Genomic DNA, 17,252 nt, shown 5'->3' with positions numbered 1-17,252 from the left:
CCGCAAGAAGTGACCCCGTTTTAAAAACTACACCCTTAAGGCATTCATCTAGAGGTGTAGTGAGCATTTTGACCGGAGACCTACACCCCATAAACTGTAATGTGGGTTCTCCCGGGTATGGCAATACCCTACATGTGGCTGTTATCAGCTGCCTGGGCATACGGCAGGGCTCAGAGGGGAAAGACGAGGGGGGATAAGCTGTGCGGAGTGCATCAGGGTAAGTAAAATTGGGGTAAATTATAAACCAAGGGATGTATGATAAATTTTAAAACACTCTTTCATACAGAGCTCTGGTTATTCAGGACACGTGTCACATTGATATATTGTGTCCTCCCTTATCGCCCTCTTATAGCAGACTTTGCACCTCTATTGACTATTTCCCTTCTTGCCAGTTTGGGGAACTACTCCTGGAAAGTGTTTCCCTGGTACGATGCGTGTGGCCTCGCTTCCAGAAGTACTGGGTGCCCCCCCTTCTTGGTCCCTAAAGATTAGGTTCTTGATAATCACCTCTTGAAATTCCAGGAAAGTTCCCGTCTGGCCTGCACATCGATGCAGCACGTACGCATTGTACAAAGCCATCTGTATGATGTGCCCGGCCAGCTTCTTATACCCCACCGCATGGCGCTGTAGGGCTTCAGGATTTGATCTGACAAGTCCATCCCTCCCATGTACCTATTGTAGTCCAGGATGCAGTTTGTTTTGGGGGTGGCCTTTCCTTCATATATCCTAAACCTGTAGGTATACCCGGATGCACTCTCGCAGCTTATACATCTTCACGCCATACCTTGCCCTCTTACCCGGCAGGTACTCGCGGAATTGAACCCTCCCTTTAAAATGTACCAGGGACTCATCAATAGAAATACACTTCTCGGGGTGTATGCTTGGGAAAACCGGGCACTGGAACGGTCTAATAGGGGTCTCCGTTTATACAAACGGTCAAAACTGGGGTCATCTCGGGGTGGGCACGGCTCATTATCAGTATAATGTTAGAAGCGAAGTATTGCCTCATTTTTATTTTTTTTTAGGTTCCAGTTCAGTTCTGAAGTTGCTTTGAGGGGTCCATATATTAGAAACTCCTATCAAACACCCCATTTTAGAAACTAGACCCCTCAAAGTATTCACAACAGCATTTAGAAAGTTTATGAACCCTTTAGGTGTTTCACAGAAATTTAGAGCAAAGTAGAGGTGAAATTTACATATTTTTTTTGTCAGAAAATCCTCTTTATTCCATTTTTTTTATAACACAAAAGGATTTATCAGAGAAACGCAACTCAATACTTATTGCCCAGATTCTGCAGTTTAGAGAAATATCCCACATTTGGCCCTAGTGCGGTAATGGACGGAAGCACCGGCCTCCGAAGCAAAGGAGCACCTAGTGGATTTTGAGGCCTCTTTTTTATTAGGCACCATGTCCGGATTGAAGAGGTCTGGTGGTGCCAAAACATTGGGAACCCCCCAAAAGTGACCCCAATTTGGAAACTAGACCCCTTGAGGAATCCATTGTAGTTTTCTTGGGGTGCATGCGACTTTTTGATCAGTTTTTATTCTATTTTTAGGTGGCGTGGTGACTAAAAAACAGCAATTCTACTATTGTTTTTTTATTATTTTTTTTTACAGCGTTCACCGTGCGCTATAAATGACACATTCACTTTATTCTGCGGGGTGATACGATTACGGCGATACCAGATGTTTATAGTTATTTTTTATGTCTTATGGCGTTTGCACAATAAAATACGTTTTGTAAACAATCATTTACTTTTTGTGTTACCTTATTCTAAGAGCCAGAACGTTTTTATTTTTCAATCAATAAAGCCGTGCGAGGACTTATTTTTTGCGTAATGAACTGTAGTTTCGATCAGTACCATTTTTAGGTACATGCGACTTTTTGATCTCTTTTTATTCCATTTTTTGGGAGGTGAAGTGACCAAAGAATTGTGATTGTGGTACGGTTTATTATTATTTTTTTTTACGGCGTTCACCGCGCGGGATAAATAATGAAATAATTTTGTAGTTCAGGCCGTTACGGACGCGGCGATACCAATTATATATAGTTTATTTGTTTGTTTATATATTTTTATTAATAATAAAGGACTGATAAGGGAAAAAGGGGGATTTTTACTTTTAATACTTTTAAATCTTTTATTTTCTTATTTTTACACATCTTTTTTTAACTTTTTTTTAACTTTATTACTTTGTCCCACTAGGGGACATGAGGGCAGGAGGCTCTGATCGCTATTCTAATACACTGCACTACATGCGTAGTGCAGTGTATTAGAACTGTCAGCTACTCACTGACAGCAAGCATAGTGGGTCCTGACGTTGTCAGGACCCACTAGGCTTCCGTCTATGGCATAGCCGGACGCCATTGTTTGGTGTCCGGTTGCCATAGTCACCATCGCCGGCCGCTATCGCGTAGCAGGCCGGCGATGGCAGCTTAACCCCTAAGAAGCCGCGATCTCTATAGAACGCGGCTTTTAAGGGGTTAATCAGCGGGGACACAGCGATCGGTCCCCGCTGTAGGAGCTGTGACAGCTGCTGAACAAGACAGCAGCGTCACAGCTCCTGTATGTGTCGGGAGGACGGCCGAAACGGCCGTTACTCCCGTGACGTACTATTACGGCATGGAGCGCGAACGATACAGCTGCCATGACGTAATAGTACGTCAAGGAGCGGGAAGGGGTTAAAAAGTATCTGTGAGTAAAAACCACAAAACAGATCATGTCCAGAGACCATCTCTAAGCAGTAAGAAAAAAAATGTCAAAGTGGTTTTTCATATGTCCCAAAATGGAAGTTGCCCTGATTAATAGGCCATTGGCGCTTAATGAAGTCATGACTAAGACCCACCCTTGCATGCCCACATGAATCAAAATGGCTCATCACGGTCGCTGCTAACAATCGGCAAATGCAATTGGTTACAATGCTTCAGAATGTCTAAAAGGATCAGTCACCTAGAACTATTCAGAGCTTTGTCCCACCTTTAAGGCCCGTCTACAAGAATTGTTCCCAATGATCTGAAGGACATTTCTAGGAGGATGATCATTGCAACTGGCGGTAACGTGTTTCACCCTGGAGAAAAGCAACAACTTTCACAAAAACCGTCTGCTAGGCAACGATGCCAATTGTAAATGGAATGGTTGGTATGAGCAACCTTTACAGACAAACCATAGTCTTACCAATTATACTTCCCTGCAATGACCCTGGCAAATTATTGTTACACCCGCTCGGCAATGACAGAAAAGTGATGAGAATTGGCCAATGCAAATAAGTCTTATTTACGGTTAACTTCCATAATAAAAAGGTTCAGATTTTCAATGAATGACGAAAACAGTAAAAACACAGGTGGATGGCGGCCCCGTTACCTTCTGTTAGATTGATGGGTCTAGTATAATAGTCGTCAGGTAAAGGTTCCACTTCCTCCAATGCCTGCGCAGGTTCAATCTTTATCTCTTTCTGATCTTCTCCTTCTTTCAGTCTGGAAATAGAAGATGTTTTACGTCAGAACTAACACAAGCAAGAAGGATAAAGGATGGCTGGAAAAACAGTGTTATGCAAGTCAAATATTTTGCTATCCATAGTGGTTACAACTAGGACTCAGATGAAGGATTGCAGAATATCAATCAGACATTTGTTAAGACTCCTACACAGATCATGGAGTTATTCATTCATTTAAACTTTAGTTAGTATTTTATGTCCTTATACCATGACCAGAATGTTAATAAATCATGACTATACTACTAATACTTATAAACATCAGCTATAAGCCCCCCTTCCTTATGGAGGATCACTTGCCTTAAGGACCTATTACATAGCCCGATGCCAGCTGTAAAAACGACCGCCGGTTGACAAGACAGCTCGTTGATCGGCGCTCGTTTGCTCCTTTCACAAGGAGCAATGATTAGTTACGTATGGGGATGAGCGATCGTTCCTGTGATCGTTCATCCCCATACAATTCCAACATACACATACGAGATCACGCTTGCTCTGCTGTAAGTACCACACAAACGTTACCGAAGTGTCGGGATTGTGAATAGACATCCCGTCCTGGCTGGAAGGAATGCCTATTCACTGTCAAGACACTTCAGTAACGTTAATGAGTGAGTATGTGACTGCACATAGTGATCTAGCAAGATCACTATGCGCTGATTACATGAATGGAGAGAAGTGCATGACGCTGATTGATCACTGATTGGTCAGCGTCACACACTCCTCTGTACAACGCCCACTTGCTCAAAAGTAAAAACACGCCCAGTTGTCCATTAAGAAAGTCATTAGCATAAAGCTAAAATCGCTCCTAACTTGATGAAAATAGAGTTTTTCTAAATTAAAAAAAAATACTGCTGTCATCTACATTCAACGCCCATCTCCTTATGTAGGAGAGAGGGCACTTATAATGTGGTGACAGAGCCCCTAAGTTTAAGTGGGCAATTACCGGATAACCATCTTTTTCCCCACTGGTGGTTTAGTAGCTTGTACTTTATAATCAATTCTATCTTTGATGTAATGAAAATCAGATTACCATGCACAGACTTACTGGTGAGCTTGTCCTTATATATAGTAGACAAATTGAGCTGCAGTGTAAAGCACAGGGAAAAGGCAGAGAACCTCTATATGAGGAGACAGATTTCATACTATCTCACCCCTTCTAAAGGATAAGGCTGCTAAGCTGTAGTGACTGATCATAGCTGTATCCTAATGGAGCTGATCATCCATTAGTAGGTAAACCACCAGGAGCGCACATTTAGTTGCACTTGGTCACAGAGAAAGGGAGACTTGGTAAAATAGAAGACTATGCAAGTCCTAATAAGAAATCTATATGCTAAAGAGGCCAACCTAAAAGGTTTTGGACGTCATATGCTATGTGTATTTGACGTTTGTCACCATTAGACAATACCAATTAGCCTTAAAGGATTTATCACACTATGCATTTATAGTATATTCCTATAACTTACCATATACGTCTATTGGTAGAACATAGGTCACCGTATTGCAAGCAGAGATGGCTGATGGTGACCAGATCCAGGAGGTGACTAGATGGAGGGAAGCACGGACACCTCTCCATTTAGTCTTCTGGAGGTGGCCGCCTCAGCTTGTATTACGGGGTCGGGGGATCCTTATTCTTCAGATAGGTGGGGTTCACCTACTTTCATTATGGCATATCCGGTCATACCCATTAATGAGTCCTTATTAAAGGAACACTCCAGGCAAAATGTATACACTGTTATACTTAATGCAGGGCAGGAGGCAGATGCAGCGCATGACAGAAATATAAAAAATAAAAAAAGAATATTCTTGTATAATGCCCACCCCCCTCGGGCCATGCACTAGGTATAACACAGTATATCAGGTATGGCTTTGGTGTTCCTTTAAAGAGGCTCTGTCACCAGATTTTGCAACCCCCTATCTGCTATTGCAGCAGATAGGCGCTGCAATGTAGATTACAGTAACGTTTTTATTTTTAAAAAACGAGCATTTTTGGCCAAGTTATGACCATTTTTGTAGTTATGCAAATGAGGCTTGCAAAAGTCCAAGTGGGTGTGTTTAAAAGTAAAAGTCCAAGTGGGCGTGTATTATGTGCGTACATCGGGGCGTGTTTACTACTTTTACTAGCTGGGCGTTCTGACGAGAAGTATCATCCACTTCTCTTCACAACGCCCAGCTTCTGGCAGTGCAGCACTGTGACGTCACTCACAGGTCCTGCATCGTGTCGGCACCAGAGGCTACAGTTGATTCTGCAGCAGCATCAGCATTTGCAGGTAAGTAGCTACATCGACTTACCTGCAAACGCCGATGCTGCTGCAGAATCATCTGTAGCCTCTGGTGCCGGTGTCCTCGCTCGTCTGACACGATGCAGGACCTGTGAGTGACGACACAGCGTGATCTCTCGAGAACACGGCTGTGTCTGCACTGCCAGAAGCTGGGCGTTCTGAAGAGAAGTGGATGATACTTCTATACACAACGCCCAGCTAGTAAAAGTAGTTAACACGCCCCGATGTACGCACATAATACACGCCCAGTTGTACTTTTACTTTTCAACACGCCCAGTTGTACTTTTGCAAGGCTCATTTGCATAAATACGAAAATGGTCATAACTTGGCCAAAAATGCTCGTTTTTTAAAAATAAAAACGTTACTGTAATCTACATTGCAGCGCCTATCTGCTGCAATAGCAGATAGGGGTTGCAAAATCTGGTGACAGAGCCTCTTTAAGTCTAACTAGACCTTATCATAGTGACATGTCAGAAGTTTTGATTAGTGGGGGTCTGAGCACGGAGACCCCCACCGACTGCCAAAACACAGCGGCAGAAACACTCAGGTGAGCACCATGCTGCTTAGTTTCTTATCGGCTTTCCTCGAAGCGGTGTACCGGCTCAATAAAAAGTCTGTACACGGCTCGCTTGGCTTTCCGATCAGAAACGAAGAGGCACAGCACTCACCTAAGTGTTTTTGCCGCTTTAAGAGATTGGTGGGAGTCTCAGTGCTCGGACCTCCACTGAACAAAACTTCTGACATGTCACTATGACATGGCAAAAGTTTTTTTAGAAGTTTAGTTACCCTTTAATAAACATTGCCACTGATCTCTAAGACACCCCTATGAATATTTCTGAAAACCTGATAGTTGTAAGTGATTTTTTACTTTATACACCCCATTCCCTATGCTCTGTTAATGCAGATGAATGCCGGAGTGGGGTCTCCTGCTTTGAACATCCCTTTAGTAACCAGAGCAGAGAGCCACAAAAACAGCCTTGACAAGACGGATACTACCCCCAGCGAGAATAGTTGATCCTGGGATCCCATCACTTATATTTTAGTACATGCGCTATAAAGAAACAAGACCATATTGATCAGTGGTTAATTTACTTACGTCAATCCAGCCAGAGGTGTAATAGGGACTCCCGGTCTTTGACGCTGTAGTCTTGTACCACGGCCATATTTGTCCTGAGGAAAATGCAATAAATTCTGTTAGGAATGCAAATCTGGAGCACAGAAAGTCCATGTAGAATACTATGCGTGAAAAGCAATGACAAGTGTAATGCAGTATTAGGTGTAATGGCGTGCCGTATGCGGATCATTACGAATGGCGAGTTCTTATGAACAGTCAGATGAGCAGGCCATGAACTTACCGCTACATGAATAGTGTGTTGCTGCAGAAAATTATCCAATATTTACCAGTAGAAAGCAATTTGGTAAAAAAAAAAAAAAAGACAGATTAGAGAGCAATAGTTTTGTTCTATACACATACATAAAAAAATACCAAGTTGGTAACCTCGCTTCAAAGGCATCTCCAGGCGGGAGGCTTATTTCCTTCACTATATGGGTGGCGGGGATCTGACAATCATATTGTATTCACTGGTGGTTTGCATTCTATCCTTACTGTAATAATCAGCTTTCCATGCACTGACTTCCTGGTGGGCGTGCGTTATGCACAGCAACCAACCTGAACAAGCAGAGCTGCAGAGTAAAGCATGGAGGAGAAGTGGCCGCCCACGCCTCTGATGAGACAGGAGGGGCATTTCAAAGTGCTGAAGTTCATGATTACAGCAATCCATCAAGGGTCACAGCAAAGACTTTTTCGATACGATAAAGTGCACTGCAGCCTCATTCAAGTCTATAGGGGATCTGCCAACATTTAGCTCAGAGATGAAGTCGTTACATCCCTGATCTCAGTAACAAAGTTAATCCTCCCCCTCTATTACAGGAGCCCCCCAAACCCGGAGTCGCTTGCCAAAGGGCAATTGGCTGCTGGAACCCTCAGTGATTAGATGATGTCACTTGGTAAAGCTGCCAGAAAGTACACATAGTAATACACAATTGCACAAGGATTCAAAGAAAATCAGAGGGAGAATCCATGTGGCATGCCCTGCCCCCTTTGAGTTACTTTAAAGGGTGTTTCCCATAATCAATATTACAGGATAGGTGGCAGTCCGACCGCTGGGAGCCCCACTGATCACAAGAACGGACTTACCTTGCCATTCCAGGAAGTCCCATATGAATGGAGCGGTACTGCACATGCTCGGCCACCACTCCATTAATTTCTCTGGGACTGCCAAAGATGGCGCTTGGCATGCCCATAGAAATGCATGGTCGAGCATGCGCATACAACAGATGGGGCTCCCAGGAATGGCAAGATCAGTGGGGCTCCCAGCGGTCGGACCCCCACCGATCAGATGTTTATCTCCTATTCTGAGGATACGGGATAAATATGGATTATGGGAAAACCCCTTCAATTTGTAGTTATGTCCGTGTTTGTAGATGTAGAGAAAAAAAATCTGGTGCAACAAATAAGATCTTGGTCATTACTGGTCTTCTGCACTCTAGTTGACTATTACCTTAGTAATTTGGTACTTACAGAGAAAGCCAGAGGCATGTAGTTCCTACGCCGCACCAGCTTTTTGCGGTCACGTTCAATCTTTTCTTTCTGTGCCAGTTGCTGGTAATACTCCAACAGTTTGTTAATCTTGAGAAAGAAACGTTAAAGTTTTAGAAGAGCTGGAGCACCTGCATCATACAGATAAATATTATGTCATCAGTAAATGTTATAAATAATTTTGACCCGTTTAGGTGGCAAAGCTTATATATTCATGAAAAGCTCTGCAACTGTTCACCATTATCAAGATCTCTACCTGCTGTCACTGAACGGACCATTCACATTTACAGCCAGGGGATGAAAACTTTTCCTGATCACGTCATGTAGCAGAACTCTTGTACCACATTGTGCTTCTGTGTCAGACATGATCAGGACAGGAGGTCAGCCTCTGGACGTACTGGTTTTGATAAATCTTCCCAGTTTGTTTTAAGAGGGTTGTCCAATCCCCCAAAAAAATTTTTTTAAAAAAAATAAAAAAAATGGATGGCCTGTCCTCCGGATAGGCCATCAATATCTGATCGGTCAGGGTCCGAGTCCCAGCACCCCGCCAAACAGCTGTTTTGAAGGGACCGCAATACTCGTACAAGTGCTGCTTCCCCTTGATTTCCTTTATGGCTCACACTGTGAATCGCTGACACACTTGTAGCGCCGGTTCACAGTATTACAGCCTTGTAACATTGAAGTGAATAGTAGAAGGCTGTAATACTGAGAACCGTCGATACAAAAGTGTCAGCGATTCACAGTGTGAGCAGTAAAGGAAATTAAAGGGGGGGGGGGGGAGAGCTTAGCGGCCTCTTCAAAACAGCTCATCAGCCTGGTGCTGGGAGTCGGACCCCGACTGATTAGATATTGATGGCCTATCCTAAAGATAGACCATACATTTTTTGGGACTTTAAGACCCTTTTAATTTCTTTCTACTTCAGCATCAACCAAAATAGCCCTAATGTCCCAAAGAGTGGTAAAATACCTTATAATTTTGGATTTTTTGCCCGGTTCACACAGAGATTTTTGCAGGCAGAGAAAAATCTCCAGGAATTTTGAGGCAGTTTTTGAACTGCTTGCACATATTTTTCTGCCATTGAAGCTAATGCAAGGACCGTGGGCAAAAGACGCCACGAAAAACGCTCAGAAACTAGCACCGCAGTTTTTTTCTGCCTCCCATTGATTCAATCGGAGGTCAGAGGCGGAAATCGCAGCAATAGAGGGCCAAAAGTCACCTGGGGGAAAAAAAAAAAAAAAAAAAACGCCTCTGCTTCCCGTTTAAATCAATGGGGGTGATTTCGGACAGTTTTTGGCGCTGATTCCGAAACAATATCTAGGTAAAAAAAAAAAAAAAAAAAAAATTATAAAAAGGTTTTATCACAGGCTGGAAAATTATTTATAACTAAGCTTCCCACAGGAAAATAAATAAAGAAATAAATAAAAATTCTTGCCCCCTATTGTTCTGAATGTGTTAAATTTTGCGGCTTTAAACCAATAAACAAAGCTGAATTGCATAAACTGCGCGCTCTGAGCTCGGTTCTCCATGAGTTGGTCTTTTTTAATGCCTCACATCCCAATAGAGAGTAAACAACAAGCTGCCAAAAGCATTTTTTTTCCAAGCCATCGCCTTTCGTTTGTGCTGGATTATTTGTTCTGTGCCAGTAGGTGGTTTTGCCAGCACGATGTAATAATCCATAGACGCTACAAGCCGGTGTAACAAGTTCTGTACTGTATACATAAACCGTCTTTACATACCCTCTGGGTGTGCGGATTCTCCGGCTCCTGCCAACCACCGCTGGCTGCAAAACAGAAGCAAAAGATTTTACAAAAGGAATCAATAGACATAAATAAGGAAGTGATGAAGGACGGATAACGCCAGGTGTCAAACCAACATCCTCAACGAAGCATGAAATACTCCACTTAGAACTTACCCGTGGTTTGGTAAAGACATTCTCCTGCAATTCTGTTCCCTGTATGGTCTACAGCAGTGGTGCCCACCTGGCAGCATTTGGGTGTGCGTGTGCGCGCGTGTGTGTGTGTGTGTGTGTATATAGTGCCATAGAACCGGAAGCTAAACTACTAAAAGTTAATGATCAGGGTAGAACACGGAGCAAAAACAAAAGGACCCGCATCTGTTCTCTCTCTTCCCTCAGAGCCAGGAAGCAGGAGAGCGGGCAGGGGCACCCACTTTTTAGGGACGGCACTGTAGTCGACTCGGTTAATGTTCCACCAGGACATGCAGACAAGGGCGCTGTTTATATGGCTACATTTGCCACTTGTGTTTCTTCTATTAAGAAAATATATAGTTAGAAAAAGCTTTATATGGTGGGAACTCAAACAGCAAATACAGCCATGTAAACAACCCCTAAGTGTCTATCCCCGGTACCTGCCCTCATTGAACGGGATGGCCGCCCACTGATGAAGTCAAGGTTGACCACTACTGCCGATATTAATGTATACAACTAGAGAAATGCCAATTTAACTGTGCTCAGCTATGACATTAAACAGCTAAAAAGAACACTATAAGAATCATACTCAGCCGTCCAGCCAAAATTGCACAAAAAAATTATGGGGGTGGTTTTCTCAAAGAAAAAGGTACACAGAATGCAGGTTACAGTTCCTAGTCCACAGAATGACCCCCTCTTTCATTCCTAGTCCCCAGCATAGCCACCTGATGTGCAAAGCAAGTATCTTCTTCCTGGTCCGGTGATGTGGCGTGGCGTGGCGCGGACCAGATTGTTTACAGTGCATGTAAGCCCAATATGTGGTATTATTTGCTCCAAAAAGTTGGGAGGGGGGAGTGTCCTTCTCGAAGGGGTGGTCTTCTGGGGAGGTTTCCCTGTATTCACTTTTTGCTCTGCATGATGCTGGAAATATACAACTTACTGGTGTTCTGTAGGGGGGAGCTAATGAGTCCCCCTAACAATTGACCTATGTTGACGCTCAGCATTTCACCTTAGCTCTACACATTTGAAGCGGTCTAAAGACTGAAATCTTGTCGGATACCGGCTAATGCGCTTAGCAAACAATTCATAGATCGGTCAAATGATTTCTCCTAAATCTTAATTCTGCAATCCACACATTAATAAAAGAAGATAAGATGAACAGATCCCACATTACTGTGCGTATATAAGTGACAGTGAAGACCAGTCCAGGGCAATGAACACGCAGTACTATTCAGAGTCATCCTTTTGGTCCAGATGTAAAACTACAAGACACATCAAGACTACAAACACAAGCGTGCAAATAAAACGTAAAGCGGTTTTCCAATAGATGGCCTAATATTAGTAAAAGCCATTAATGTATGACAGGCGGAGGTCCGTCCCTCAGCAAGTCATATTAATGCCATTTAATCAGCACTCTAAGGCCTAGTTCACAGATTTTTTTTGGCACGGTTTTTTACACGGAAACCGTGCCAAAGAAACGCACGAAATCGCCTCCCATTGATTTCAATGGGAGACGGAAGTGTTTTTTTCCCACGAGCGGAAAGAAACGCTCGCAGCAAAAAGGTGAAATACTCTTTCTTCAGGCGATTCCATCTCTGATCTCCCATTGACATCGATGGGAGGCAAGGAAAGAGGTTTTTGCTGCGTTTTTTGGCCCACCGCACTTAATGGCCGTGGCCAAAAAACGCAACAGTAAGTGCAGGCAGGTCAAAATCTGCCTCAAAATTCCTAAAGGGTATGTGTGAACAAACCCTAAGATATATACATTTTAGTCGACATATTTAACATACTCACCCACTGACTTGTCTGCCATCCCAACATCTCTAGAGGTCCAGCGGCAAAAGCCACAAGCGAGATAATAGGCTTTCTTCATGGTTGTTTTGGCCGGGTCATCTGGAAGGGGGGCTGGGATGCTTGTAGCCCGAGTAGAGAGAGTGTGCATACAGCAGGGGCAGTCAAAGCAGTTCGCACACCTGCATAGTAATAGACAGAAAGAACATCAGGGCACAGTCTAATATTTCTATCAATAAGGTTTCATCGACTGTCTAATGGGGTTGTCTCACCAAGAAGACACCCCAGCGATCATTTGATCACTGCAGCTCCGGCTCCTAGAAACTCAATAATCAGATGACATCCCAGAGAGAAGGTTCCTATGGCCACACGAATAAAATATGAGATGGTGCCCGTGAGAAACGATGTACATTGAATGACCAGAGTCTGCCAGAGCGGAAGCCGCTCTCCACTCCGGCTCATAAAGTCATGTCCGTATACCCGAATAGAATGTGGAGTGATTGTCTTCATGAGAACACCTTTAAAAGGGTTTTTCCAACAATAAGAAATCTCAAAATGATGCGAAGATTTGTTATTGATTATGACCTCACATGACCACGGCAAACAATTTGTCGCAGAACGTTACTACTTCACAATGAAAAATATTCCTACAGAGGCAGAAACGAGCAGGTGATGGATTGTGTGGAAAGCAAAGAAAATTCTGCAACGCTCTAATAAAATATTCTGTGTTTGAAACCCTCACGATTTTCAAAATCTGATTGCGGTCAGTGAATAGAGACATTCAGGTTACCATCCAGACACTAAATCTTCTCCAGATCATGTCCTCGCAGCTGCACGGCTTGTTCCATTAATTAGGGCACGTTCCCCAGTTGCAGCGGAGGCCGCATGCAGACGACACCATTCCCATATTCAGGGGGGGTTGTTTTCAAACAGCTTATAAATTGGCCACATGATTTTGCCTGTAATAACAGTTATTCCAGCAAAAACACGCAGCCAGTAACAAGATTGTTATTGCCAAGATGGTTTTGTGGGTAAACCGATGGTGTTACTGAATAAACCGTGCTCCCAATTAACAAGTTTTTTAGAAGAACCCGCCCATATCACGCGGCTGCCGCAACGAGGGAACATGCCCTTAAAAGGGTTGCCCAGGTTGGCGGCTGTTTTTCATACTGATGACCTACGGGATAGGTCATCAGTGTATGATCAGTGGGGGTCCGACACTCGGACCCCGCACTGATCAGATTGTCCAGTTGCCTGTGAGCGCCGGAAGCTACGCAGGGGGTCGGCGCCGGAGGCAGATGGCCCCGACCACTGTACAGCAGCCGTGATGGGTTACTGCAGCTCTGCTCCTATACACTTGAACTATACAGTGCACCTGGCCATCTGCTTCCAGCACCGACCCAGCATCGCTTTGGTGCCAGGAGGCAGCCAGAAAAACCGATCAGTGTGGGGTCCGGGTGTCAGACCCCCACCGATCATACACTGATGACCTATCCAGTTATCAGTATATTATTTAAAAAAGAAAAAAAAAAAAAAGAAAAGGAAAAGCCCTCAACCTGGACAACCCTTTAAGGATTTCCAGGTTCTGGATGTAGACAAGAATGTTTCCGTTCACTGGCTGCAAGCAGAAATACTGAATGAAAAAAAATTAAAAGTAGTATCTGAAAGGGCCTTTTTGAACCTCTTCTATGCTGAGATATGATCACTTGAAGTTATAAACCCAAAGCCTGAAGAAAGATTCTGATGGAAACATTTCCAATTTTCACTTCTGTCAGATGCAAAGTTTTCTTAAAATCACCCAACACATCGATGTCCCTACATATACAGAAGCCGCCTACTATCCAAGCCAGGTAGGAAGTAGATAGAGCGGTATTTAGTGATCTGAATCAAAACACTACGTGACATCACTGCAGCACCGGACATAAATCAGAAGGCGACGTCACCAGGACCTCTCAGGAGAACAGTCTCAGGCTTTGGGCCTGTAACCTCAAGTGATCACATGACAGAAGATATTAAGATTTTTTTTACCATTCTCTTCACGTAGGTCTCAACTCTGTAAAATATTCTGCCATGAATAAAAAGACTCACAAATACAGAGCTGCTCTGAAGATTAGAATAGCAAAGCCCAATAACAGGTCCAATAAAGCCCAGGAGAGTAAACTACGCCCAACCTTAGAATCATACAGGGAAGTTATAACGTAAGAGAAGCGAGACGTGAAGAAAACTAGTGAAAACGGGAACGTGAAATACAAAGTGGCGGTAAAACAACTAACCTGTTCTTCTTCAGCTTGGCCTCAGCCGATGGCATATTCTCTAAGCAGCTGGGACAATAGTGAGAGTCCACCTGAAAAATAGCATGGAAAACAAAAATAATGATGGGATTGTTCACCAACTGCTCCTAGTGACAAAATATTTGAAGAGTGTTTGTCTTCAAGTAAGAGCTCAAACAGGACACTGAATAGTCACCCAATTCACACAACCTGGCACCCGCCGGACACCCTCTTCCTCACATTGTTTTGGAATAGGGGCTTAAAGAGGACCGGTCACCTCTCCTGACAGGTCTGTCTTAGTAAATACTTGTATTCCCCAGTGAATCTTTTCTCAGAACTCTGCATTGTGCTGTTCCTCTGTTACTCCTCCTGGAAATGTATAAATCAATCAACTGGGCGTTACCATTCCCCCTGTCAATGGGGCATATCATAGCACTGATTGGACAGTATCAGACTGTAAGGGGACACGCACTATTTGAAAGGAAAATGGTAACAACCAGTAGTCAATCTCTTTCAACATTTCAAGGAGGAACAACAAAGGAATGGTAGAAAATGGTTTAAAAAAAAAAAAAAAAAAAAAAAAAAAAGGATGCTCCAGCATTGTTATTTCAAGTAGAATACAAGTATTTACTAAAACAGACATGTCAGAAAGCTTTTAGGTCTGACAGAAACAGCTGGCGATCGGTGGGGTTCCCAGCGATCAGACCCCCAATCGATCTAGCAGTTTTCACCTATTAAGTGGATAGGTGGAAAATGCTGGAGGCTAGAATACCCCTTTAATAATTCATCAGCATCTTAAAGCAATGCTGTCTCTTGACAGTGGCACTTTAAAGTGTAACTAAACTTTTAACATGTCATAGTGGGGTCCGAACACGGAGATCCCCACCGATCACTAAAATGAAGCAACAGAAGAGCTCGACTCCGAGGAAAGCCGATCAGAAAGGAAGCAGCACATCACCCACCCGAGTACTTCTGCCACTTTATTTTAGCGATCGGTGGGGGTCTCCGTGCTCGGCCCCCCACCTATAAAAAACTTCTGACATGACAAGGGTTATTTCCATCTTATAAAGTGATGAATGGGGCCACGTTGCCCTCTCTCTCACAGCTGGTGGACCGGAAAAACAGTAAAGGGGAACCATCGCTAAATCTGCTAAAAATCTCCGCTGCGGCCACTTCATCCCCAGGATAGGTGGTGGTCTCAGAGGTCAGCCACCCAAAAATCATAAAGTGAGGGCATATCCTAGCGATAAGATGGGAGTACCCCTTTAAGTCCTCTTAGACATTCCCTTCAGTTGTTTGTTAAAGGTACAGTATTAGGTTAGGAAACATGGCTGCGATCTTTCAGATCAGACAAGATCGATTTGATCCCATCTGATAATATTGTGTCCCTCAGGATAAGCGGAACCTGATGTATCCTGCAGCCCCTTCTCTCTGCTCCCACTTTAGAAACCGCATGCCTATTCAGCCTATCGGGACAGGCATGTTTATGATGGAGCTAGGGGATATAGCCATATTGTGCAACAGTTATTTCTTGTCTGTGGCCTGCTGGCTGTCTAACAATATAATATGTATGGGCCCCCACCCACTTTTTACCCGAAAGACAGACGTCAGGGCGGAAAGACAAATCGGTCATACAGGATTTCAACATGTCCAGTGCAGGAGATAAGCGGTTTTGACTTCATCAGTGCCTGGTGTAATAACTACATGTCCCAGAATGCTCTGTGCAGACCGTGAGCAAGCAAGGAATTTTTGGAGATTTCAGCTGTGAAGCCTGCAGAATTATGAATGCAGCAACAATCCAGGAAGCCATTTCTCGGTCTGATACGGGCTAAATTTCTGTGATAGATAGATAGATAGATAGATAGATAGATAGATAGATAGATAGATAGATAATCTCACACACAAATTTAGCCCGTATCAGACAGAGAAATGGCTTCCTGGATTGTTGCTGCATTCATAATTCTGCAGGCTTCACAGCTGAAATTTAAATTCAGAAACATATATATATATAGCCATGTATGACAATCATTGTGATGGTCTGTCCTCTCCCTCCAATCACATAATACGGGATGCCGAACATGGCGCCTATATTCTGCTGACAAACCAAAACAGCAGCTGCATGGGATTTTATTATAACTATTTTGCACTATTACACAAACCCCTAAGGTAATAAAAAGGGAATAACACAGATAATTGTATATAATGGAAAGGCAATGCCAGGTATTAGTGAAAACCAATCCACATGTGGAGCTTCACATTAACTACAGAATCATTTTAGGCCACGTTTACATTCCTGTCTGGGGTGTCCCTGGGAGGAAACTGGCGATTATAGGATAAATCAGCTAGGCCTGAGACCCCGGTCTTTCCAAGAAACGTAGCCTAGACCCGGTGCTGCATCATTCCTGCTTATGTGACAGTAAGTGACAGGCAGCTGTCCAATCAGCACTAAGAATTTACCGACAAACAACCAATGACAGCACGAGTCCTGAAAACCAGCCTCTACAAAGGCGTGAGGCTCTGATTGACAACTGAAGATAACCAATCAAAAAGAAGCTTGGACAGTTTCCTGTGAAGCTATTGGACGGCATCAGTAGAACAGTTTCTAATGATGCCGGACTAAAGAAAGCTGTTGATGGCTCATTTACCTCGTGAGAGACGCATTCTAAGGAGCGGAGTTCGCTGCAGTATCGGCAGAAATACAGCTGCGATAAAGGAGCTCGAATTTCCTTCTCGCCGTGAACCAAGTACAAGACTCTCTCCAGCTGCATTAGAGACGCCATTTTGCAAAGTTCCCCTCCCTCAAGGTCACGTGACCAGGGCGGACCCAGCGGTTTAGGCTCCGGTTACGTAATACATCTAGATCACGTGATAGCAGTTAGATTTTCTTTGTTTTGACGGA

The 17,252-nt window shown here is 43.6% G+C and overlaps 1 protein-coding gene across 4 annotated transcripts in view; it reads right to left on the bottom strand.

Annotated features, from left to right (window-relative positions):
- DCTN4 (dynactin subunit 4) overlaps positions 1-17,252 on the bottom strand; it is a 31,328-nt gene that overhangs the window by 13,426 nt on the left and 650 nt on the right. Inside the window, exons 1-8 of one of the 4 annotated variants that reach the window (XM_075856150.1) lie at positions 16,999-17,189; positions 14,357-14,427; positions 12,087-12,265; positions 10,102-10,145; positions 8,347-8,454; positions 7,121-7,141; positions 6,862-6,935; positions 3,360-3,472 (exon numbers count right to left, since the gene is read on the bottom strand). In XM_075856150.1, coding sequence (XP_075712265.1) covers positions 3,360-3,472; positions 6,862-6,935; positions 7,121-7,141; positions 8,347-8,454; positions 10,102-10,145; positions 12,087-12,265; positions 14,357-14,427; positions 16,999-17,133 — 745 coding nt within the window. In that variant the 5' untranslated portion in view covers positions 17,134-17,189. Of the gene's footprint in view, positions 1-3,359; positions 3,473-6,861; positions 6,936-7,120; positions 7,142-8,346; positions 8,455-10,101; positions 10,146-12,086; positions 12,266-14,356; positions 14,428-16,642; positions 16,666-16,998; positions 17,190-17,252 lie in introns of those variants that run through there. The other 3 variants (XM_075856152.1, XM_075856153.1, XM_075856151.1) reach the window with 3 other exon arrangements.

Source organism: Rhinoderma darwinii, chromosome 3 (genome assembly GCF_050947455.1).
Source record: "Rhinoderma darwinii isolate aRhiDar2 chromosome 3, aRhiDar2.hap1, whole genome shotgun sequence".
NCBI classification, from domain to species: domain Eukaryota; kingdom Metazoa; phylum Chordata; class Amphibia; order Anura; family Rhinodermatidae; genus Rhinoderma; species Rhinoderma darwinii.
Note: the sequence above shows the minus strand (reverse complement) of the source record. Positions and strands in the feature narration are given on the sequence as shown.